The sequence below is a fragment of the Pocillopora damicornis genome, chromosome 9, assembly GCF_964200805.1.
Source record: "Pocillopora damicornis chromosome 9, jaPocDami1.2, whole genome shotgun sequence".
NCBI lineage: Eukaryota > Metazoa > Cnidaria > Anthozoa > Scleractinia > Pocilloporidae > Pocillopora > Pocillopora damicornis.
In genome coordinates this window covers 8,550,324-8,576,688 of record NC_142678.1, presented here as the reverse complement: position 1 = coordinate 8,576,688, position 26,365 = coordinate 8,550,324, and the positions used below count along the sequence as shown (strand labels likewise).

General features: G+C 40.1%; 3 protein-coding genes and 2 pseudogenes across 3 annotated transcripts; all 5 read right to left on the bottom strand.

Annotated features, from left to right (window-relative positions):
* Positions 1 to 38: 38 nt before the first annotated feature.
* On the bottom strand, positions 39 to 903 carry LOC149039968 (uncharacterized; annotated as a pseudogene).
* Positions 904 to 4,962: 4,059 nt separating this feature from the next.
* On the bottom strand, positions 4,963 to 8,353 carry LOC149039967 (uncharacterized; annotated as a pseudogene).
* Positions 8,354 to 10,965: 2,612 nt separating this feature from the next.
* Positions 10,966 to 15,718, bottom strand: LOC149039966 (uncharacterized). Its single transcript, XM_089181494.1, has one exon. It carries the CDS (start codon positions 15,716 to 15,718, stop codon positions 14,822 to 14,824), a length of 897 nt encoding a protein of 298 aa, XP_089037620.1. The 3' UTR covers positions 10,966 to 14,821.
* Positions 15,719 to 15,748: 30 nt separating this feature from the next.
* LOC149039965 (uncharacterized) lies at positions 15,749 to 17,806 on the bottom strand. The gene has a single exon (XM_089181492.1). It carries the CDS (start codon positions 17,804 to 17,806, stop codon positions 15,749 to 15,751), a length of 2,058 nt encoding a protein of 685 aa, XP_089037618.1.
* Positions 17,807 to 23,619: 5,813 nt separating this feature from the next.
* Positions 23,620 to 26,012, bottom strand: LOC149039964 (uncharacterized). Its single transcript, XM_089182765.1, has 5 exons — positions 25,755 to 26,012; positions 25,296 to 25,366; positions 24,682 to 24,785; positions 24,308 to 24,417; positions 23,620 to 23,745 (listed from the first exon to the last, which is right to left on the bottom strand). The coding sequence occupies exons 1-5, from the start codon at positions 25,995 to 25,997 to the stop codon at positions 23,647 to 23,649; spliced, it is 627 nt and encodes a 208-aa protein (XP_089038891.1). The 5' UTR covers positions 25,998 to 26,012; the 3' UTR covers positions 23,620 to 23,646.
* Positions 26,013 to 26,365: the final 353 nt, after the last annotated feature.

Genomic DNA, 26,365 nt, shown 5'->3' with positions numbered 1-26,365 from the left:
CCCTCTTCAGTGCACTTGTGCCTCTTTCTGGCCAGGCATCAGTAACGGGCAGGCTCTGGGGTATAGCTGACAACTTCACCAGGTTTGGAAACATTACTTTGAATGATGAAATGCTGCAGCTTGGTTAGCGGCTACTCAGTCAGAGTAATTCCTGGCTGTGGTGTGATGGTCATAAGGCACTCGGTCTTCATATCCTGTGCAATGAACTTAAACTATTCCCACTCAGACTTGAGGGCTTCAACCTCCACAAAATCTGTGGCACCAAAGTGGTCTGGAAGTGTGGGTATATGGTCCACCTGGTAACCCCATGGTTTGCAGGGAGATGTTGCAAATCGTAAATTGAAAGGGCTTGAACAACTGGGAGGGAAGGGAATTTTGCCGATATGTTCTCTTTCAACGTTGTTACATAAGTTATTATAAATCAGCAAGGAAGTTAGTACTTGCTTCAATGATTAGGACTCCAGGCAAGCCAAATTTTCCATTCTCTGCATGGTCATCACTCAGTGTCAGAAGAATTTCATACTTCCTTCTCAGGACGTCATCAAGCTTAGCAAGGCAGTATGAAACAGCCGAGAGTAGGGCAGCAAAACTCAGTTCTCCACGCTGAAGAGTTTCGCTAAGGACCACGAAGTGTGTGAGAATTTCTTTGAGAAGGCAGAGGATACCAATTAACTTGTGACATCTGGTTTGCGTCTTTAGACCACAGGCAATAGCATCATCCTCTTTAAAGAACTCAAATACCTGAAGGTGCTAGTTGAAAGTCACAGTTTGACTGAAAATCTCTTCTCTTCCACAGTTGCGTTGTATTGGAACAATCTCCCGTGAATTTCTTGTTCTTGGGTGGGATCCTCCGACTGAAGAAACCACATTGTTGTCTGGTATGCACCTGTGACGGATGAACATCAGGGCTGCAATTTGGCTGTGGTGTTCGGTGTGACGACCAATTGCACTAGATATGTTAGCCAGGTTACATCAGACATCTCCCCAACGTTTTTGCAAGAGTAGGTGTTGAAGCTACAGACTGAGCATGATAAGCATGCCAGTGTTTGCAAAATGTCGCAGTCTGGATGAGCTGCAACTTAGTATCTCCCCAAAAGCCCAGGAAAGCTGAATTCTCCCACCCACAGGGATGTCTTTAGTGTTCAAACATTCTGCAATTAAGGGTGCCAATTCTAACATGGCAGTCAAGCATTTATTACATGTAAAGCCAAGTGCAGTAATTGTATTTGTTAGGCTTATTCATCAGCATGCAAACAGTACAGGTTGCATTCTGACATTGGTTATATCTCCTCCAGCTTCCTGACATAGACAGTATGGGTAATTTGGGTCTCCTTCATTCTGTGAATCTCTTGTGACTGGTTCTCTGAAGCAGGTGCAGTCCACCCGAGAAGCTGTCCAAACATCGCAGACTGTCTGCCGCACTACTCCAGCGCATTCATCTGAGTATACGCGAATAGCTACAGTTTGTCTAGCCTCTTGTAGAGTCTGTATGTCCGAAGATCTCGCCTGTTCTACCCAGGGGGGGGGGGGGGGGGAAATAGTAACAGGAGAGATAGGTACTTCCACTGATTTTAAAAAGTTATTAAAGAATTAAAATCAGGTGGGAATTTTAAACCTACAATAGGTTCATTCTCAATTTCCCTTGTTTCTTTAACAGGTTAAAATTAAATTTAGGTCAAAATTTTCTGACAAAGATTGATTCTCAATTTCCTTTGTTAAAAAAAAAAAAATTTACCAAAATGTAGTTTTGACCTGTTATAAATACATCTGAAGATGATTTGCTCTCAGGGGAAATAGGCTGCAAGTGAAAAATTATGTATGCCATCAGCAAATGCCATCTAATATTTTTGAAGGTAGCACCTATCAAATCATTTTGTCAATCAATGTGCAGTTTTTTATTTGTTTAAATCTCAATTTGCCTGCTGTGGGTCGCAAGGTTGGTTTTCCTGCAGGAACATTTGAAGCCTGTTTAATTACTCTTTGTTGGGGATATGTGTTGCTACAATTCCTGATAGTGTTACCAGATGCTCACAAGGACTGGGCGGTGCTTGCAGCCGTAGTTCTTCATCCTTCTGTCTTTGGTTGCTGGCAGCTGGTGCTTTCGCAGACACCTGGGATTCACTAGTCCTGGGCAAAACATGCCTGGGAGTTGTCTGCTTTCTTTTTCATACCATCACAGAGCTGCTACTCGGTATTTGTGTTGCTTCCGCTGTAACTTGCAGTGCCTGTTGTAACCACAATACATTAATTTACGTGTAAAGATGATGATCATCATCCAAGGCATTTGTTTAGAGAAGTAACAAGATATATCTAAAGCTTTTATTTGCCAGGGATCGGATATAGTGGCAATTGCTTAAAAAATTATAAATAAATAAACAAATAAAATTTAAAATAGACCAGTTACATCAACAATAACATGGGTTGGAGTAATGGGTTGCAAGCTAATGGACTGACTTACTCTTAGTCACATGAGAGTTGTTGTCTGGGTGGACATAAAGCGCCGCAACAGATTTTCTACATGTCTGGTCATGGTTAAAGTGTATTCCGGTGTTCCTTGTGAGGGAAGTGGATCATTTTCGTCTCCAGCATCCCAGCTAACTGAAAGCTCCGATTCATCTGAACTGCTGTAGTTGTCGTCTGGAGCAGAAGCTAGCACATGCTTCCAGTGTGAAGAACTCACCTGTCTGAGCCCCTTTATTTGTTCCGGTGCCAATGGCATTATGGTGAGGAAGGGAACTCCAAAGCGTATGTACCGTCATTTTGATTAGATGCACAGGCTGGTCTCTTTTTACCGCATTTCTGATTGCCATAGCTTGTACGAGCATCAGCTCTGTTGTAGTCAATCCCAAACCTTGCATCATTTGTTTGGAAGTGAAAGCAGCTATTTCAACTGCAAGAGAGTCAATGGTAACGGTAAAAATAACTCTGCTAGCACCAAAGGATCAACAGTTTGTGAGAAACTTTTAAAATATTTTAGAAACGGAACATTTCTGGAACACGCTGGCCCGTATCGGAGTCCAAAATGAAGATGTGCGGACTCGTGAAAGGAAAGCCAGCAACTTGCAACTGCTTTCTTTGCACTCTTCATGTGCAATACTAACACCACCAAAGGGAAGTCAACTACCTTTAATGTCCCAAGTCTATTGCTACTTTGTACATTAAACATGTTGTTACCTACGGTAGATATTTCACTTTTCAATATAAGCTTGATGCCACCAAGCTGTTATCATACTGAGCCTACTTGAATCAAGATCTTTATACTGCCTTAATGACTGTTATGCTGGTACAGTTAGTGCACTGTGAATAGTGATACCTTTGATCACACCTGATCATATTCAGCCTGGTCTTGTTATTCAAGCCTTTCTGTACAATATGGAACAAGCTGGTTTCATTGAAGACTTCACTGCACACAGCATATTGCTTCATTTGTGCATTGGTTACATTAGAAAGCAACATATACTATTCTTGATCAGAAAAACTTATAGTACTATGAGGTCACTGTAATGTTTTCCTGGTTCAGCTTCTTTGTTGGACCACACATTTCTTATTATTCTAGCTTTGGTCCTTTTTTAGTTTTGTCACAAGTGGTTTTATCAAGTACAAGATCATCATCAGTGGTGAAATTTTCCATTGGGATACCATCGAAATCCACCTCATTTGTATGTTTTGTATATGGTTTTCCACTTCAATAAAACGATGTAACCCAGTCCGTAAGTGTCAAAATTTCCAGTTTAATAAACTTTTACAATCTCTCTAAGCAAAATACTAGGGCAGATTTCTTCATAGTTACCTTTCATCTCCTTAGTATCGTCCATTGTTTTTAAAAGCTCCACCCTGTCTTCAGGTGGTGAAGTGTTTATACTTATAATTTGCCTAGATGCCTTTCTCATGGGCATACGTAATACAAAATACAGTACACTGCTTTTTGTGCTCTTATTTCAACATAATTGACAAATTTACTAGCAATATCTCTGACTTGCTGTTAATGCTAGAATGTCCTCTTCTTGTTTCAGTACAGGCTTGTTGGAAACCGTTCACTCATGCCTTTGTGACCTTAGGGTATGTATTTTACTATGTATTCAGCACATGCATATACATCTAGAACATACTGGATCTCCGTTTTAACTCTACATACACTGAAACAAGCAGTTAGTTTTCTTCGCCACAGAAAATAACTGTTGGTCATCAGCATTCATAAATAGCCTGTTTTGTCAGTGGAAAAGTGTGGATCATTTTGGAAAACGTTCCAAACAAGAGACCTGAAGGCAGATCCCTGAGGACAGTGAACAACTGATCGTTGTTTCTTTACTGATCCGTACCCTTTTTTTCCTATTTGTGAAATATGGTCGCATTAGAGCTATTGAGTTGTGGGAGAAACCGTATGCTCCCAGGTTGTTGGTTCTTAGGGGATGGTACAGTAAAGGAAATGCCTTTGAAATGTTAGTGGACGAGACTCCAACAGTGTTCTTGTTATCAACAGCCTGTTGTGTTAATCTGTTCTTTGTCTGTCTTGTTTCTTCTGTTTACCAGCGTAGTTCTTTGATCATATCTGTAACACTGGCTGTCTGGTTGAATTCTTGAGACAAAAATGAGCTGCGTCTCTTTGGACTTTTTCTAGCGAGGAAACAATTTTTGTGATGCAGGTCTCAGGAAGCACTTGCATACTTTAGGTTAGTTCAAACAATAGTAGCATATGCCGTTTCTGTTACTTTCCTAGGGCAGTTCGAGAGGTTTCGTCTAAGCAAGCCTATGGTTTAATTTGCTTTACTTGAGATTAATGAGATATGTTACGACCATTTAGATTCACTGTTCACAGTGATTTTTAGGTATGATATTAATTCAACTTGATAATGATCATACTGAAGGAATGTATACTTCCGTTTTGGACCTTACATTCGGGAGCACCGGGGTCAGACATTGAGTTATGGCTGCTTGTGTTTCTGCTGTGGAAAAGGATTCAAAGGTAATGGTGCTGTTCTCCAGGGTCGTCTATGATTTGATGATTTCTGCAAAATTTTCCTTTGTTTTATGCACTATTCACAACCAACATGTGTCCATTGTATCAGATCAAGCAGTCTCCTTGAAAATGGACTTGTATATTTGTAATAGGGTAGAAGACTTGAAGCGAGGACCACCACCTTAACCACTCAGCTACACTGCCTTCTTTAGATATCCCCTCGTATGCCTTCATCTTGTATGGAAAGTGAATCTGCAGGACAGCGACTCAGAGGAATAGTCTTTTTTGGGTTGGAGGTGAAATATAAGTAAAGGCTCGGTGAAAGTAAAACAATCGTGGCGAATTTTGTATGATTACTCTGAAATTTTTTTTCAAAATATTGAAATTTCTTTTGATGGTCTTGGGATCCTTTCCATGCTTGTCCGCTACAGTATTTTGGATCGTGGATCGCTTGTGTTCCTTCACACGTTGATGTAAATGTCTGCTCGTGAAGCGGACATAGTCTGCTTCGCACACACCATACTTATATTAATAAATAACATGTTGTTTATTAGCAATTAGAGGTTTGTGTTCTTTCAGCTTGAATTGCCATTGAGCTTCTGAAATATGTAAACAGGCTGAACATCGACATCAATCTTTTGGCTGAGATCACTGAGTTGGTGTCTTACCGCATTAGCTGATGTCTGGGCTATGAATGGTAAGACAATTCTGATAGGAGCATCATGTTCATCGCATACTTGTTGTTTAATACAAACATCCTTGGTGACTTTCATTTCAATGAAATGTCAGATGGTATTCTCTAGGAGAGTTTCAGGATACTGCAGGCAAGCAAAAACTGTTCTTAGACATTCACATTGATGGGAAAACGTCCAGTTCGAGGAAAGTTTAAACATACGATTTAACATCATGTTAAGCAGAGAATGTGTGTACTTTTCGTGAACATGGCTTTTGTAATGCGGTTAAAGTCCAGTATCACTTGGTTTCAAATACACCTTCGTGTGTAGTTGGGGACTATTTCTAATCGTCATTCCACTAAAGGGAAGTTTGCGATTGTTCTTAAGTTCCATTGCAAAACTGAGTGAAGGGTAGATTTCATTCAGTTTTGGCAAGAAAACAGAGGCAGATGAAACATTGGGCATTTTGCTGAGGGTATCCTTGACATAGGGCTTGTAGAAAGCAGGCATCTTGTTTTGGTTTTCGGATTTCTCTTCAATATGGCACATAAATGCATTTGCTATTAGTGGTCCTTGGGGAGAGCCCATGGCAACCACAACCACTTGCTTGTCCAAATTCCTTTGAATTGGAAAAGTTGGTTTTTTGTAGCAACTTCTATTAAACCGATTGTCTCTGAATGGTTTATCTGCTAGTGTTTCGATTGTTATATCTACTGGTACGTTTTTGAAGAGGGAAAAAACATTGTACGACACTAAATGTGCTAATTGCCGATCTTTATCTTATGGAGTCATCGGCAAACAAGAAGATGACACTGACGGTTTGTTCGTTGACAAAGGTTTTAAGTTATTATCAAGCCACTTAGGAAGCTTGTAGTTGTAGGTTCCTGTCACCGACAGCATCGGACAGATCACTAGTTTCTTCTCGTGGGTCTTTGGTAAACCACAAAGGTGTGAAAGCACAAATCTTTTGGATCAGTGGAATAATTCTTAGTATGAATGGAGAACAGTTCCTTCTCCTTTTTAAGCAGCGGGTGGTAGTGCCTGGCTGTTGTTGTACCTGCCTGTTGTTCTTGGTCTTTCGAGACTGATAGGGTCACTGTACAATGAAGTTTTGTACACATTTATTAAGTGGACTACAGTCAGTGGGAGTGCTTCATGAACTTCTAGTCATGACATGTCCAGTAGACATGTAGTACCTTGGAGAATATATGTACTGGTTAAAATGCTGGTCTGTATTTTAATGGTCATTGCAAATAAACATTAATAATGAAGATAGTAAAGCTTTCAAATGTTGACTTTTAAAAATAAAAATAAGCCAAGTGTTAGTAAAGACATTTGCAATCGATTTTTCAGGTGAAATTTAACAATTTCCAAGAGATAGTGTTCTGATTAGGCATTCTGAGAGGTGTTTGAGCAGTTTTTCAACAGCATCTCTGCTGGTATCTCGGAAGGAACTGCTTCCATCAGGTGGAATAAAGACTTTTGGTACGAGAAGGTCTTCTACAGGGGGTGGCACTGCTGGTGGTGATTATTGGGAGTTTCTTAGATGCCTTTTCACTACTCACATCAATTGAATGCATCATCTCCTGGCTGGTACAATTGTTGGCATTCTAAAAGTGTGGTGTTGTTGATGCTCAGATACATCTTTTGTTAATCAAGACAGAAAAGCTTTCAAATGTTGACTAATGAAAAGAAAAATAAGCCAAGTGTTGTTAAAGACATTTGCAATCAATTTTTCACATTGGACATTTTGAGAGATGTTTCGACTGTTTTTACCAGCATCTCTGCTGGTATCTCTGGAGGAACCACTTCCATTGGTCTTGCACAGGGGATAGCATTGCTGGTGGTGATTGTTGGGAGTTTGTTAGATGCCTTTTCACTACCCACATCATATAAATGCACATGTCCTTCCACTGTGCCTTTCAACCATCTCCTGGCTGTGGCATTTGCTGGCCTTCAAACTGTGGGTTATTGTCAATGCTCTGATACTTCTCTCGTAAAAAGAAATACATCTACTAAAGAAAAAATACAAGTACTGTAAGGTAAAAATATAAAAGGAAAAAATAAGTATATATATTAAACAATTTAAAGTAAACTGTATAAAGCTGAAGGGTTATCTTAGACCTTTTAAGTCAAATGCCCAAAAGTCATTTTCGAGAAGCAATTATCAAAGTAAAGCTCTTAACAGCTTGATCTTGATGAATGTGTAATACCAGTGGGATTTCAAGCTACAGAGCTGTACTGGTCCTCAGAGTTCGATTGTGTTTAAATTGCTTCGGTTGCAAGTAACTTATCCATTTATGAGAAAAAATTGCCTTGTGAACTGACTTTAACAACTGCTAGTTATTAAATTCTATAACGGGTAACCAGTAGGGTTGCTGGCTATTCTTGAAAGAGATTTTCATGCCATCCGACCCCCTGCATATAACGGTGTTAGCTCAAGTAAAAGGTAATTGCAAGTACGTTCTTATGCAGCGGTATTCCGAAACTCTTTAGGTATATTGCTCTTTCGTCGAGTGTCCCTTGTTCCTGGCTCATGTTATTATTATCGCCTGTTATACAAATGTCTTGTTATTTCCAATCTTGTAATTAGTCATTGTGTTCTTGATGTAATATGTTCGTAATACTTTATTTAGAAACCACTGGCAATGTCAGGAAATTGAATTCCTCTTAAATTTATTGTTGGAGTGTTAGTTACACTGTGCTTTGATTGGCTACTGGAGCAGGCAAGATGGGGTCATTTGGTCTCATGTTTAGTTGATGCTAATGCATCAAGCGTGCTAAAAGGTCTAAATAGCCTGGGATTAGGGTTTCTCTTCTTATTCTTTGCTCCTTGCTGCTTGAAAAGAACAGCTGAACACAGATTCCATGTCTTAGGATACTAGGGTAGTAAAAAGTTCAGCATGTTTTGAATGAAAAAGTTTCATGCATATAGGAATAACAAATTATTAAATTAATAAGCCTGGTAAACATGCACTTTATTTTCTAACACTAACAGGTTACAACGTATAAATTTCAATGTGTGCAAGTGGAAAACAACAGATAGTTAACAGATAAGATAATTATGGTGCCGTCAAACTAATGGTAAAAACTGAGAATGACACGTTAATTTAGTATTATCAAATGAGTTGATAATTCAGAGTAATGGAAGGAACTGAGGATTGTGTGTGTTTATATGCAGAAAATGGTGCTACGCAATTGGTAGGAATATGATGAGAAAAGAAGAATAAATTAGTTAAATAGAAAGTGCTCGTTGATACCTTAGGGACCAAGAGTGCTTATTTAGAAGATAAATCGTTGTTATAGAGTTTGTGGCTTTCCGAACTTCCTAGATGTAGGGAATGGCTGGAAACTGCTATATGCTGCTTAGAATTGTTAGGGAAATTAATGTGTTTAGTGACTGGTTTGAATGCATCCTTATCTTTTCTTACTGCGTTGCAAAGTTGTCTTGGAATTGCCCCCTTAGTCGTCTTCCTGTTTCACCAATGTACAACATTTTGCAATTGGTGCAAGTTTAGCAGTAGATGACATTCGCGGGGGTGCAATTGAAGTGATCAGTGATTTTTCAAGGATCTCTTGGATCCTGACATCTTCTTTACAGTGTGAATGAAAGATAAAGTTTTGTATAGTGAGTGAGTGCATTTGAAAGTTCCTAGTTGGTCATTGGTTTGAAATGAACTTCTGACCTTGAAAGATGGCGAAAAGCAACTATGTGACTCAGTAGGTTTGTGGTGAACAGTCGCACCTAGACCGTTGCCCTCAAGTGAAATTTTGAGGTCTAGGAAAGCCAAAGGAGTGTGGAAATTTCATAGCTGGGTGAGAGGAATTGAACAGCAGTTACAAAGGAAGTGAGCTCCTCTCTGATAGAGGAGGTTGTACCGATGCAGTTGTTATTGTAGCAACTGTAGAGTTCAGGTTTGGAGCTGATATATTGAGTAAAAAATTGCTCTTTGATACAACATACGCAGAGACTGGTGTAGCTGGCTCCCATTTTGGTACCCATGGCTACACCGTTTGTTTGTTTGTAGTAGTTGACATCAAATGAAGAGTAATTGAGTGTTATTACTAGTTTGGCTAAACAGAGTTTTCTTTTAGAGCAAGGTTCCTTAACAGTGCATTGATTGAAAAAATGTTTGAGGGCCTGGAGACCTTCGTCAGTGGGAATGACATTATTAAGAGATGTAATATCCATAGGGAAAAGAAGTTTGTTTTGGTTAAAATAATTAAAGTTGCAAATAATGTCAAGGGCATGTTGGCTGTCCTTAATGTATGATGGTAAAGTCTTGATGAATGGTGCCAAATAAGTTCAGTTGGAGAACTACAGGCAGAGACGATGGGTCAACCAGTGTTGTTAAAGAGTAAATACACGAAGTTCAAGGAGTGGTGATGGGGAGATTTTTTGCAGTGGCCGATAGCTCTTTTTAGTTTTAAGTTTCCTAATTGTGTTTTTAGCAATGTTTTGGTTTAACAAAGTGTGATCTCAGTCAACTTTTGCTTGGAAGGAGGTGTTAGAAAGTTGTTGCAAAGCTTCCTCTTCAGTTACTTTATTGCAATTTAATGGCAATTAACAAAGTAAAATAATTACCTGTAACAAAGGAAATGCCTCAAGGATGGTCTGTAAAAGAGCTCAAGACCCCATCCTCAGACAGACCACCTAACTAAATATATATTTAAAAAATATAACTGATATAATTAAGATGTAATATAAAAATTCTAACATGTGACTATGGGTTTTCGTAATTCGATCATTATAGTTTGTATTCATCAAGAAGTTCCTGACGCTACACGTAAAACTTGAGATACTAAACTCTGATTTAATAGAAAAGGGAGTGAATTCCACATATCAACAATATCATTAAAAAAAACTAAACTTAAAAGTGTGTCTGTAGGCATAATTCTTCTTTTACCCTATACAACCAGCCCATAGGTAACAGATGGTAAAATTACTTTGAAATAAAAATCAGTTCTCGCTGAAGTTGGTAAGAAAAACAACGACCAGACAAGATTCAATTTTTGTATAAAGACCTTAATTAACTCAATGCCAGCGCGGGTCCGAAATCCAAAACACCCATTTGACTTGAACAGATTATCATAGCTTTAATCACAAATCCACACTCGTAATACATCTCCAAATCGCTAAAGAAGTGAATCTGTCAAACTAGATATACAGATGTACAGTTGGTATACAGAAAAACTGGAAAACGGCAAGCAGAAAGGTAAAAACTTACGCCTTTCCGGTCTCTAGAATCGGACCGCGTGGTCAATAACATAACAAAACAAGCGCGCATGAGCAGAAATCCGCGACGCATACATGACGTAAAAAAGGGCGGAACACGGGTGCCGCTACAAACTCTTTTACATAAACGTTCTTATTAAGATCACTGTCAATCTCAATGCCTAAACACTTAGTCGGGTTGACTTGAGTAACAACTCTGTTCCCCAATAAAACTGCTTGCAGTGGCTTAACAAACTGGCCACGCATTAAAATCGTGCATTTGGTTTTACCGGGGTAGGGTGTGAGGCAGTTCAAGCAGCATCAGCCATATAACTTTTGAAACAGGACGTTCAAGGCAAGAGCAACCATATCGGGAGAAGATGCAGCTACGTAAATTGTAGTGTCGTCAGCATTTATGTGAATTTCTCCATCACAATCCTCAATTATTTCAGGCAGATCGTTGCAAACCAACAAAAACAGGGAAGGTCTCAAAGCAGATCCCTGTGGCATGCCAAACTTCACGGGTAAAGTTTCGGACTGAAATACATTTACGACTGTAGCTTAAGATCGGTCAGCTAAGTAATTTTTTAATCCAGCATCATAGATCGCTAGCAACACCAACTGCTTGCAACTTATTTGGCAGGACATTATGAGAGATAGAACTAAAGGCCTTGCGGAGGTCAACAAAGACGATGTGAACCACTGGACTTTGATCTAGTCCACGTATCTAGTCCTCGATCATTTTTACCAACAACATTTGGATGAGTGGTCCTATTTATAGGCACACCGGTGAGAGTTGTTAGGATTATGTACCGAAGTGTGAGTTGTTATTGTGGTGGCAACAGCTTGTTCAATCAGTTTTCCTGTGACACATAATAGGCAAATTGGTCGATAGTTCTGTTTGTCAGTTTTACCATCCTTCTTGAACAGGGCGGAAACTTCAGTTTATTTCCACGAAGCAGGGACTGAATTTCGTGCAGCACCTTTGGTGTAAAGAAATAACAATGATGGGATCAGTTCTTTCCGTGCATATTTGAGTAGCTGTAGAGAAATGTTATCTGGTCCACGGGCTTTGTTTTCTTTCATCTTTTTTTCCCTCTCAGTAACTTTGGCATGCGATATAGAAATGTTCATCGTGCAGGGAGTAACGCGGTTATTTTGAATATTACTACTTGCCTGGCTACAGACAGGAAAATCGTTTGCTAAATTTTCACCAACAGTAGAAAAGTATTCCTTAAGGATTTGCGCTTTCTTCTAATCAGATGTACCGTGTATGGGTCTTTTTGACCAGCTTCCAGTATGACTTGCCATCTTTTACTTTGTCAGAAAGATCAATGTAGAACTTACATTTAACAACTCTGACGTCATGCGTAACCCTGTTTCTTAATTAGCGATACTTTGCCCACAATTCTTGAACGTGAGATTCGCTGTAAGAAGAGTTTTGTAGTGCAAATTCATCAGATGGCGTATTTGCGGAATAACCCAGCGTAAAGACTGGCGTCTGACCTTGATCTCGCGGAAGGGTGCGTGTTATCCCACCCCTGGTGCCAAGTCTAGAGGTCTATAGTTGTGACAGAAATCCTTTCATTTGGGGTCAAAGCAATGAACATGGCTAACTACAAGAAGGTATCTTCCATATATGATTGTGCAAGTAGCTGCTAACCAACAATTCTGCCTCCCAGAGGAGTTTATTCTCCCCCACAATGGTTATAAATTCTGCGAAGGAGTTTTGTAGTTCCAAATAGAATGTCTGGATCATCGGCTTGAGAGAGAGAAACAATTCACTTCCATAAACGTCTTTTGAACTCCTACTCGAGCTCTTTGAGAGAAACACATGCAAGTTTATAGCTTCGAAAGCCCTCCAAAAAGACACAATTATACAATTCTCAAGAACTGCGTAAGTTAGAAAGGAAAACATGATAAAAGCTGTGGCTTACCTGAGGGAGGATGAATGCAATCCAAAAGCGGCGACAAACAATGTGCACATGCAGTTGTGCATGATGATTCCAACCATGTTCCGAGAAGGCAACAAACTTTCCAAAACCGGACTTTGGTTCAATCCAAAACTAACATTGCTGCTCAGTCTTTTCAATTGCAGTCCCTCTGATTGCTAATTGGACTGTACGATTGCTGATTGGTCTCCCTGATTGCTGATCACTAGCTTGATTGCTTGTGATACGGGGAAAAAAAAGCAACAAATCAGTATTAAGATAGATAAATTGACGTCCAATGAGGAAACCCATTGCTGCTAACATGATATTAATAATGGTTAGATAATGTAAGATATTTAGGAAATTAGATTACATATAAGCAATGAATATGTATTATTAAATGCATGTACACTCCACTAGGAATTAGCCATAGTTGCCTGAACTGGAAGTAAAAAATGAAACAAACATGATAAAGATAGTAGTTAAATACATATTATGAATACATACTCTTAAATGGCTTTGATGAACCACATTATGCTTTTGAAGTTAATTGTTTGATATTTGTTAATTAAACATGTTTCGGATGAAACATAATCCATCTCCAGTTGTATAATGAGAAATAAAATGAAATTATGGAATAAATAGTATAATAAAGTGAGATGTTAACTATAACAATTAAAAGAAAAAAAATGAAACTACTTAAGCTAAGAAGGGAGACTAATTAGTATGAAAGGGATAAAGTAAGAGGTATTGACCCGAGAATTTAAAGATGGCTACTCCCATAGAATATGCATGGCTACCTTAATTTCCAGTCGGAAACTTGTGAAAGCAGAGCCCAGAATTTTGAAACAATCATCTGAACAAAGGGAGGGATAATTTTGAGAACCTCTCGAAGCTCTCAAAAGCATGTTATAGTTTCAAGAAGAATTTCTATTATTTTTCTGCAATTTTACGAAGCCTAAGCTCTTTTGCTTTTCTTTCTGAGCCTATCGAAAGTTATTGGTTCTATTACAAGTAATGATAAATATCTAAGCCTGCTAATATAATCTTAGTGCATCATCAAAGTGCGGATTTTTATTTATATGTGATGGTTACCTGATTAAGAGTAGTTTCAAATTTCCACAATGGTTTCAGCAATAGAGAGCTACAATAGCAAATTTCTGAATATCCTTTGGATTTAAACATTTTGATCTCTGAGCAAGAGACAGGGCTGTCATTAAGTTCTGAAGCAGGTGTAACAATCACGAGTTCACCTGTAACATGTAAGTAACTGGCTAAAGGCCATTAACAAAGGCAAGGAGTGGAGCATGTTGTCTTTTAATGAACTGCAAAGCCTTGCCTTTACCCTCTTCAATGCACTTGTGCCTCTTTATGGCCAGGCATTAGTCGTAGGCAGGCTCTGGGGTACAGCAGACAACTTCACCAGGTTTGGAAACATTACCTTGAATGATGAAATGCTGCACAACTTGGTTAGGAACCTTTCAGTCGAAGTTTGGAGAATGTCCCCCTTTCTTCCAGTTCTCTCCAAAAGTCACAATATGTTTTAAAGTTATTTATTTCTCACTACCCGATCACATTGAGTACAACTCTCTAACTGATCAATTTACGCGATTGTACATTCTTATATCAGCTCTAGTCTTAGTTTTTGGTTACACAGGAATTTCCGGTCATTGTTGACTCTTACTGGTTCAATCACATGTACAATACAATGGTGTCAAGTTCGCCACGCCCTATAGTCACGCGACTTGATAACAATACGTTTCCGACACTCTCCCCTCATATGGTTCGCTATCGAAGCATATGTCATAATATTTAAACCTATTTGAATCATGCGAGCGGTAACAAAACGATAATCAGTGTAAAACTTTCCTCGATCAACGTTACTTCCTATAAACGATTTCAGTGTTCACAGTTCAGGCCTTATACTGATGTTCTCAAAACAAAATAATTATTTGTCCACTTCTTATGGATCAGTTTTCACGAAGCACTAATTACTGTTCGCATCTCACATTGTTAATCATCCGCAACTTGTTTGATTTACTGTTCATAGTTCACATTGTTCAACATCTGCAACTTGTTTCATTTGCAACCTTGCTGCTGCTGCTGCGTCTCTTCTAGGGCGGAAATCCTGAGCCTGTGGGTTTAAGCGTGGATCTGCCACTTGAGTGCTGACGTCACACTCAAGTTCCAATGGGTACAAATGTTGTACTGGTCGTTCCAGCATGCTTTTGGCAGTTTTAAGTTGGACTGCGCGTATGACGCCGTCATTGCCAGGGTAAACTTCATTCACTATGGCCAGCGGCCATGTTCCACGATTCTTGCTGTCAGTTTTCACTATAACGACGTCTCCTTTCTTAGGTTGGAACTTGCTCACTGTGTGCGTCAGGTTGTGTCTTTCTCTTAGTGCTGTAAGGTATTCTCTTTGCCATCTACTCCACATTTTGTCCTTACAGGTTCGCAAATACTTTGCACGTCTCCTGATGTCTTGGTCTGTTATCCTCCAGGTCTCCTCTTCCGGTAACTGGTTTGTTCGCTGGTATAAGAAGGTTGAAGGCGTTAAGATTGGTAACTCGACGTCATCTTCCGCGTAGCTCAATGGGCGGCGATTAATCTGCGTTTCAACGTCGAGTAGCACCTCACTTAGCTCAGGCCAGGTTAGAGTAGCTCCACCAATAGTTTTGTACAGGGAGGATTTCACGACTCCAATTAATCTCTCGAACTGACCCCCCCACCAAGGGACGCGGCTCAAATTGAATTTCCAGGTAATTTCGTGTTGTTCAAGAAGACCCTGGAGACGCTCATCTTTCCATAACTGCCGTAGCCATTTCTCGGCTTTGATGAAGGTACCGCCATTATCTGAGTAGATGACCCGTGGTCGTCCGCGACGAGCGATGAAACGCTTGAGACAAGTAATGAAGTTGTTTGTCTCCAGGCTGGCCATTAACTCTAGGTGTATAGCCCTTGAAAGGTTTCAAGTGAAGATAGCCAGATAGGAGTTTCCTTGACTTTTCTTTCCCTGTTTGTACTTCACTGGTCCAGCGAAATCTGTGCTGATGATTTCAAATGCCGCGCCGACTGTGGTCCGATCTTCCGGTAACTGACCAGGAGTTGGGTTTCTTGCTGGAGTTGCATTGAATCTCTTACAGCCATAGCACTTGCTTCGGACCGACTTGACCAAACTTCGAAGTTTCGGTACCCAGTACCTCTCTCTTACTGCTGCCATTGTCAGCGCGACTCCCCCATGCAGTGTCTCGCAATGAACTTGTTGAACCAGTTTTTCTGTAAACTTTTCACTGTTGGGTAGGTATATCGGAGTTTGCCCCTGTATCCGGCCGTGGCATGTCATCACTCCCTCTGCATTGGGTTTCAGGTTAAGTTGACCGCTAATCTGAGGGTAACCCGTGATTTCTCTGTCTCGCCGTTGGACTCGCTTAATCCACCATCCACGTACATCTTCTATTTCTTCAGTTAGTAGAGGCCCGAGTTTCTTGTCTTTATGTTTGCAGTTATGAATGAATCTCTTTAACCACGCGCCGACTCTCAAGGTCCGTCGCAAACTAGTGCGTTCCAGGAGTTCATCGAATTCGTCTGGTTCTGATTTGGTTTGTGCTAGGTTGAGCACTTCCCTTATGACTTTGGCTTCAACTTCTGATGCTGGTGAGGATCGAGTGACTGGGTTGATTGGCCACTTGGAGTTGTCTTGAAGCCACTCCGGTCCCCGTTGCCAAAGTGCTGAGTGTACTGGGGCGCCTCTGCTCGCCAGGTCTGCTGGGTTTTCATCAGTGGGCACGTACCTCCACTCAACCTCATTGTGTAGTTGTATCTTGGCAACTTGATTCGCGACAAACTGTTTATACTGGCCATTTCCCTTGATCCAATGAGGTGCGACGGTGCTGTCTAACCATCCGAACATCTTTGGGGAGGGAACGTTGTCTAGGGCGTTGCGTACGTTTACTAATAGATTGGTAGCCATGTGCGCTGCAATCAACTCTAGGCGCGGAATAGTCAGTCCCTGTTTGGCAAGTCGATTCTTGGTGACCACTAATCGTTGAGTGTTGCCTGATGATTGACGTACAACTGCATAAACTGCCGCTCCTACTCCTCGTTCTGACGCGTCCCCAAAAGAGTGTAGTTCCACTTCTTGTAATGCTTCTTGATAACTTGCTATCGATCGCAGTACTTGCTGTTCACGAGGTAATTGTTGCTCCCATTTTTTCCAACGGTGTAGGAGCTCTCCGTTGATCTTCGTATCCCATTGTACTTTGGCCTCACACAACTCGCGATAAATCTGCTTAGCGGTGAGAGTTAACGGTGCAATCAGGCCTAAGGGATCATAAATCTTGGCCATCTTTCCCAGAATGCCTCGCTTGGTTGGCTGGGTTTCTTCTTCGGGTATTACTACCGCCAAAGTGTCTTGCTCTTTGTCCCACTTGAGTCCCAACATCTTTGATTCACTGGGTTTCACATTTAGTTGTTGTTTAGCGAATGACTGTTCTTCAGGACTGACGGTCAGGTTTGTATCTTCCTCTAGCTGTTTGACATTGGAATGCCACTTGTGGAGTTGGAACGTTGCGTCGCTGAATATTTGAACGGCTTTATCTTTGCGCTGCTGGGCCTGGCTTGTATTTCGTCCACCTGTTAGTAAATCATCAACATATAAACTGCGTCGAAGCTCTGCGACTATCTCTGGTTCCCGTTCTTCCCATGCATCCAAGTGGGCTTCTATTACGCCACCGAGCAGAAAGGGTGATGGGGCTAGACTGAACAGCGCACGTGTGAAACGTAGTGTCTCTAGCTTTCCGTGTTCACTTTTCCTCCAATGAAATCTTAATGCATCACGTTCACACTCCCGGATGCGTATTTGTAAGAAGGCCTTCTGGATGTCTGCGGTTACAGCTATGGGGTATGCTCTCTGTCTCACTAGTATGTCCCCAAGCTTGTTTTGCAATGGAGGGCCAGGATAAAGGCACTCGTTCAGCGACGGTGACTCTGGCGTTGCTCTTGCTGAAGCATCATAAACTATGCGCATTTTGGTTGTTTCAGCCGTTTCTCTAATCACTGCTTTGTGTGGAATGTAAAATTCCTTCCCCACGACTTCTACTGGTGCGATTTCAACTACGTTGTTCTGGAGTTGCTCTCTTATTATGCCATCGTATTCCACGGTCAGATTACTGCGCTGCAGTGTCCTGGTCAAACTTGACAGGCGTCGTAAGCTTCCTTGTTTGTTTGTTGGTAGTTCTGGATGATTTTCTCGCCATGGTAGTCCAGTTTCATACCATCCTCCCGGTGAGCGTTGAAGTTGTTCCTTGAATTCTGCGTGCACAAAGCTCCGGTCATGCTCTGGTGTGTCTGCAAGCCCCAGTATGTCAAGCCTGCATAAGTCCTCATAGTCACTCTGATGTTTGGGTCAGCAGCATCGTGTTGTGGTCAAATTCTGATCCCGGGCTCATAATAAACCATCCCAGTTTAGTTTTCTCTGCCACCGGCTCTCCATCCTGTCCAATTTGCGGCTTTGTCTCTGTTTTTACGCGCGCATATTCCCCGCTTCCTAGTACGACGTGTATAGGAAGTTGGTCCTTCGTGTCAAGGTCTGTGATTTTGACTCCTTTTAAATGTGGGTACTTGTGTACCAGTGTTCCGTACTTTGGATTTTCAGTCGATAATAGCTCTGCTTTGTTGACCTTCGTTAGCTTCACAGGCATCTGATAATTTCCGTCTAAGGATTCCACGACGGTGTCGTACACTTCTATTTTGGTTACTTTCGAGCTGATTAGCATATCCACACGTCTTGTTTTCGTTTCACTTGGCTTTTTCTTTAGAAGATCCAACAGCTTTGCAGATGCATATGAACTCCCCGCTCCTGTATCTATCAACGCGCGACAGGTAATACCATCGACCTTTACTGTTAATACTGGCATTATTCCTTCATTGTTCTCACTGGCTGTCATCAACGTCTGCTTCCCGCTGTCTGTTTGTTCACGATCACATATCGAGGAGTGATGACGTTTGTGGCAATGTAAACATGTTTTCTTGCTGAAACACTCTGCGGCGCGGTGATTTGGTGTTGCGCAATTAAAACACAGCTTCTTTTTTGCGAGAAATTGCTTCCGTTGGTCCACGGTTGAGATTTTCTGGCATTCAGACGATCTATGCGTCGCATCACTGCAATAAACGCACTTGTTTAGCTTACCCTCGCCACCTCGTGCTTGGAAGAGCTTATTCGAGTGGTCACGTTTCGAATTAAATTGCTCTGACGTCTCTCGTTCTTCAACTGGGTTTCTTTTCGTCCACAGTCTCACTGCCTCTGACAACTGGGCGAAATTCCACTTCTCCCACTCTGGATCCATTCGTACTAGGTCTCCCCGAATCGCTGGAAGTTTATCCAGTGTCATGGGCACGTTTCCGTTAACCTCATTCAGTTTATTCATCGTTTCTAACGCTTGTACACAGTACGTCAATGTCTCACTAAACTCACTTATCCTCCTAGGGTTGGCGCTTGTGATGACGGGGAGGGCCATTATTTCTTTTATGTACGCCTTCGTTATTTCGGATTCCTTTCCATAGTTGCTTAATAGTATCGACTTGGCTCTATTGTAGCCCTCAGATGTAAACGGCAAGGCTTCCACAGAGGTTTTTACTTTCGGTCCCAGTAGCCCACACAAATAGGTAAATTTGTTGATGGGTGCCACTTCTGCTTTATCTATCGTTTCTGTAAACTGGCCCCAGAACCTCGGCCAATCCAAGTAAGAACCTTCGAACATTTTTATCTCAATATTCGGTAGCTTCGCTTGCGTTGTTTGTTTGGGTGACCCGCCCCCTTCGTGGCTCTCTTGCGTAGCAAGGGCGTTTTGGAGTTTCATCTTTTGTTCTTGCAGCTTCAACTCGAACTTGAGTTGTTCCTCGCGCGCGTTCGTCTCTTCCTGGCGTCTTCTTTCTTCGAGCCATTTGCGAAGCTTCCCGACCTCTTCGTCAGCTTTCATTAGTTGATGGTCAATCTCGGCATTCCACGTGGCTATGTCACCAAGATCTTCTCCTGCTTCGATTTTTAACGCTTCCAAAGCGTGCTTCAGTTCATCCGCCTCAGATATTGTAGACCGCAGCGCTCCCGTGTGTCTCTCGATAGCCTCTACAGATCCTGAATCGAGCACTTGTTGTGTTCGCTTGGCATGGATTCCCAGTTGTGTAAGCTTCGTTTGCAGTTTTCCCCTCGCGTTTTCCATTGCCGTCGGTTGCGTAGCTTTAAAGAAAATTCAGGACTAAATTATACTCACAGCCAAAGGTGATAGCGGTCCCGTCGGAGGTGCCACGTTTGGAGAATGTCCCCCTTTCTTCCAGTTCTCTCCAAAAGTCACAATATGTTTTAAAGTTATTTATTTTCTCACTACCCGATCACATTGAGTACAACTCTCTAACTGATCAATTTACGCGATTGTACATTCTTATATCAGCTCTAGTCTTAGTTTTTGGTTACACAGGAATTTCCGGTCATTGTTGACTCTTACTGGTTCAATCACATGTACGATACAATGGTGTCAAGTTCGCCACGCCCTATAGTCACGCGACTTGATAACAATACGTTTCCGACAGAAGTAATTCCTGGCTGTGGTGTGATGGTCATAAGGCACTCGGTCTTTGTATCCTGTGCAATGAAGTTGACATGTTACCACTCACACAGAAGGGCATCAGTTTTTATGTAATTTGTGGCACCAAAGTGATCTGCAATTCTGGCTATATGGTTCATTCGATCACTCTCCAAATCAGTGACTTCCTTGGCAGGGAAATGTTGTAAATCATAGATTTAAAGGGCCTGAACAACTGGCAGGGAATGGAATCTTATTGATCTGTTCTCTTTCAATGTTGTTAGATAAGTTGTATTAAACCGGTAATGAAGTTATTACTTGCTTCAGTGATTTGGAGTCTAGCTAAGCCAAATTTTCCATTCTCTGCTAGGTCATCGCTCAAGGTCACTAAAATGTCATCCTTCCTTCTCATGATGTCATCAAGCTTAGGAAGGCAGTATGACAGAGGTGACAGTAGGGCAGCAAAAGTTAGTTCTCCATGCTGAAGAGCTTTGCTAAGGACCGCAAAGGGTGTGAGAACCTCTTTGAGAATGCAGAGGGTACCAATAAAATGGTGAGATGTGGTTTGTATCAGTAGACCTCAGTTACTAACACCATCCTCTTTAAAGAACTGAATATCTGAAGGTGCTAGTGGAAGTTCACAGTCTGACTGAAAAGCTCTTCTCTCTCCCTCAGGTGCGTCTTGTTGGATCGCACTCTTGACAATTGGTTGTTCTAGGGTGTGATCTTCTGACTGAAGAAACCACAGCCATTTGCTAATTTCATCTGGTATGTACCCAATTGCACTTCCTATCTTACACAGGTCACACCAGACATCTCCCTCTTTGCCAGAGTAGGTGTTTAAGCTGCAGACCGGGCACGATAAGCATGCCAGTGTTTCCAACATGTCGCAGTCTGGATGAGCTACAACTCATTAAATACATACATACTTTATTCGTCCCAATGGGTTGTCAAAAGGAAAAAATCATTAAAATTTTGTACCGATAAATTAATGAGCTAACTAACTAGTAAATAGATAACATAATCAAATGGATTAATTAAATTAATTTATTATATAAAAATAACAAAAGATACTTTAGATGTCCTCAAAGGCCCTGGAAAGCTGAATCCTCCTGTCTTCAGGGATGTTTCTCGTGTTCAAAAATTCTTTAGTTAAGGGTGCTAATTCTATTAGGCATTCAGGCATTCATTGCGTTCAAAGCTAAGTGTAACAATTGTGCATTGGTGGAGCTTATTCATTAGCATGCAAACAGCACAGGGTGCATTCTGACATTCCTTTCTCACACTGGCTATATTTTCTTCGGCCTCCTGACATTAATAGTATGGGCAATTTTGGTGTCCTTCATCCTGGCAATCTCTTGAGTGTATTGTCTGTGTGACATCAACAGATGAAAGAAAGAAAAATATTATTGTAATGTCATTAAATCATTTTCACATACCTTATGAAAAATTGATCAAACACCACTTCAAAATATGCAAAGTTAATCCTGGGCTCTTATGAACAGTCATTGCCATGTAAGTTTAGGTGGTAGCTGTTGCCTTTCTTTTGTTGAATTACTAGTATGTACAGACTTAGTTACAGGAGCTATTGGAACCAAATGTTATCATTGAACTTGACAACAGTATCAGGCAGATCTGTGGATGGGGATAAGTTTATTATAAGGATAGTGCAATTGGTTGTTTAAGTTATATAAACGCATTAAAATTGATGTTGGGAACCTCTAGGTTTGTATAATATGATCTTATTGCATCATTAAAGTGGCGATTATGATTTGTATGTGATAGTTGCGTAGTTAAGAGTAGTTTCAAATTTCTTCAATGGTTTCAGCATTACAATAGCAAATTTTGAATGTCCTTTGGATGTGAAACTTTTGGTCTCTGATTAACAGACAGGGCTGTCATTAAGTTTTGAAGCAGGTGTAACACTCATCTGTAACATGTAAATACTTGGACAGAGGCCATGAACAAAGGGCAAGGAGTCAAGCATGTTGTCTTTCAACGAACTGCAAAGCCTTGCCTTATGCAGAGTTAATGCTGGGCTCTTATGAATTGTCAGTGGCCATGGAAGTTTAAGTGGTAGCTGTTGCCTTTCTTTTATTGAGTTCCCAGCGTGCACAGACGTAGTTACAGGAGCTATCACATGGAGAAACGATATATTTAGGTGTCCTTAAACATGGATTAATCCTGTCTTAAACTCAGGTTTAATAAGTTTAAGTTGATGTTTAAGTCACTTATACCTAGATTTAAGTTGGACTTAAACCTGGCTTATACTATCTTAAGGCTAAAACTTAATGCAGGTTTAAGTGCACATTAAATGTGTCCAAAACATTCCTGTATGTTTAAGTACTGTTTAATTGAAGTAAACAGAACTTAAACATTTAATGTTGTCAAAGTACCATTTAATGCAAATTAATCTGCTCAAAATTTGTTGCTTATTTTAGTTTTGAATCAAATTTGTGAAATCAGTGAAATATTATTGTTTTGTTGTTTCATTACTAAACTGCCACCCACCAGGTCACATATCACACTAAACAATATATGTTTCAAGTTTCTTTTATTTTAAATTCACTGGTACACATTCTTAAAGCTACTGCCTATTTGTAATTAACCATTTAACTCCCAGGAGTGATTAACAAGTAACTTCTCCCTAAAATATCTTGAACTTATCCAGCAAAGAGATAATGAGAATTCTCAAACTCATCAGGTATAGGTCTTTGTCTTGATATCACACGAGATTCTCATAACTAAGTTACAGGGAAATATGTAGCAGCTAGAGAGGATAGTTACTAATCAGATCTTGGGAGTTAAAGGGTTAAAATGTCACACATACCTAGCTTATTTATGCTTGACAGGAACAAATTTTCCCCATCATAAGTCAATAAATTTAACAATACTTGGAAGAAACTATCCCTGTGATCTAGATGACAATAATTTGTTCTAACAAAACAATTACTTCAGTTTGCCATTAAATACATGATAAATAAATGAATAAAAAGTAGAAAAAGTGTTAAGTATTTTTTCAATCACGACTCTTTGTTTATCTGCCTGACAGCCCAAAGTGGGCCAGCAGGTGCAGGCCTCTCCGACATGCCACCAACACTCCTTGGCTTAGCCATTGCCCTGGCATGGGGGGTCAAATTATTTTTGTAGGTTCTGTCTAGCCTGGCTTTTGCATTTGTCAAGCTTGTTCTTTCCCATGATAGCTTCTTGGTTACATATCTTGCCAGTTTCTTTTCTTTTTCACCAGTAATGAAATCTTCTTGCTCCTCATAATCTGATTCTTCGCTACTCATACAATCAATGTAAAGGATTTCACTATAATACTGTTTTCTTTTGGTGTCATAGAAGCTGGTAGCATCTCATAGGATGACTGACGCCTTTCCAGTTTCTAATGGAACAAAAAGCAACAATTTAGTCATTATTTAGTTAATAACCAGACCAAATTATATCTATGAAACATATAATTTATTGTCAAATAGAAATACTTTTGTAACTCAAAATGATATCCCACAAAAGATATAAAATATGAAAATAACAATCAGCAATATATAGAACTCCCAGAAAAAAATTCATGCTACAAAACAGTACTAAATTAAAGCAAACCCATATTATTTGGTTAACTACCAGCAAGGTTGACTTTCCTAATTAATGTGTATTTGTACACCAGTTGTAAACATACCAGTCCTACTTACAGTGTATGACAAATTTGTGCATGGCATTGTTTCATTTTTTGTTGCTGTATATTATCCCACATTGTATTGTGTTTTCAAACTATTATTATGTTGGTACAATGCCATGCACAAATTTGCCACAGTATTAAACAACACTTGTTGTCAAACTGAATTGAAACGTTTGATTCAGAAGCCATGCTTCAGCCACACTATCTTGAAAATTTATTCTTGAATATAGGTTTAGCATGGCAAAAGCAAGACAACTTAGCTAGTCCTTACATTTAGCAAACGCCTGCTCCTTTTGCACTTTTCTTTATGCTCTTCATTTTTCCCTTTTCTTATCCTCTGCTCTCTTTCTTTAGTTGTTTTGAAGTACCGATAAAACTGAGCTGTTGAGTTAAAAACAATAATTATTATCGCTGCATGATATCCTAAAATTACAATACAATGACAAGTCTATGTGTATATGTAACATCAGCTTATGGATATATATTAATTAAAAGAATTAATGCTGGTAATATTGTGTTTTCCCTCTCAGTTTTTAAGTTTTCTGTCCAACATATTTCAGAAAATTTGTTTGATTTTGCACAAGGTAAATGCTTCTTGTTCTAACTTGCACACAACATTAAAACTTGATTCCTGTAATGTAATACCTTCCATTTGTAAGTCAGTCCATAGGCAGCTTTCTCCTCCATGCTCTTTTTTCAGTACTTCTTTCACTTTTGTAAAAATACTCTGGTTTCTCTCTGACTGTGGACTGCAATAAAAATGAGAATGTTATTTTTGTTTTAAACAATAGCCAGAGGCAGTTATAATAATATTATTATTATTATTCAGCCAAAAAAGGAAATAATAATTCAAGTAAAGCAGTTATACAAGAGGGACAATTTTCTAATCACTGCTGGTACAGTGCAGAAGCTACATGCTTTTTACACCTTCAAACTGACATTAGGATTTCTGGTTCTTGGAGGGAAACGATTTCTCAAAACAAAAATTTGCATGTATTAATCTATCAGCAACATAATAGTTGAAATAACAGATTCTAAAAGTTTACCACCTCCTACTCCCAATTTGAATATTTTACACTGGCCCCAGACTCTAAACACAAGCCTCAAAACAGATAACTAACAGTCCCTTAGAAGGAGCTGGTCAGAGAGAGATTTAGTTCTTGGTGGTAAAGTTTTAATTCTAATATCTTGCATGCCATCTCTCTTAGTGCCTTGCTATTTAAACACATCATCTTATGTATGGTAAAAAAATAACATACTCCTCATCAATGATGAAACCTTGTGTCACTTTTTTTTCTACCATCTTTTTGTAGATGAACCGAAACCGTTTCTGGAAGATAATATGGAAGAACATCATATGTCAAAAGTCAATTCAAACCACAAACTTGTTTATTTCTTTAATCAGGGTCAGCAGGGTTTTTGGGTAAACAGTACACAGTGGAATTTTAAACTGGGTAAACAGTATTTTTGCTAAATGCTTGCAAAATAGGCACAAGAATTCAGCACAAGGATGTTCCAACTTTGTGATAAGCACTAGAACCAACATCTACACATATTGTGCTTTAAGTTAACACAGAACACGCGTGATGGCGGAATGGCGGTGTCTTTGAAGACACGTTTTATGCTTCTGATACACCGCAACTGAAACTCTCAAACACAACTTAACGGTACTAAAGTTGAAAAAATTTATATCCTTAAAGTAATTAAAGAATATTTACCCTTAAGTCATTTGGAATCACAACATTTGATTCTCTGCGAGAGCTTTTAGAACGTTTGTTGCCTTTCTTCTTTGCCTGCCCTTCCAGACTCGCAAGTTGGTTCTTCAGCTTTGCATTTTCTTGCTGAAGGACTGCATTCGTATCTTCTAGTTTCTTTTGCCCTTCGAGAATCGAATCAATCCTTCTACTCATTCTTTCCATAAGAACAAGCTGTCTCTCTTGAAGTGGATCGTTTGCAGCCATCGTCCTATCGAGGAAGAATCCAAACACGTGCCCGCAACGAAACGAAACTCGACCGAGTGAACGAACGACAGTGAAAGATCAAATATCCCGTGATTATAGTGTTGGACATTTGATTGGCGTTCATACGGTATTTGTCATGCGCATAAGGATCTCGGCCTCACTCTGGGGACGAGACATACCGCGTCCTCGATACAAACGCGCGCTTTTCAACGTTCAGTTAGAGATGTCTGGTGACGTTTGCAGTTCAGAGCTGTTCACTTCATGCTCAGAAACCTCGGTTTCCTTGTTCAGCAAAACCAATGCTTGGGAAGTTTTAATACCCTTTGTGTGTGGGACGCAAATAACTTTGAACCTAGAGCATCGAGCTA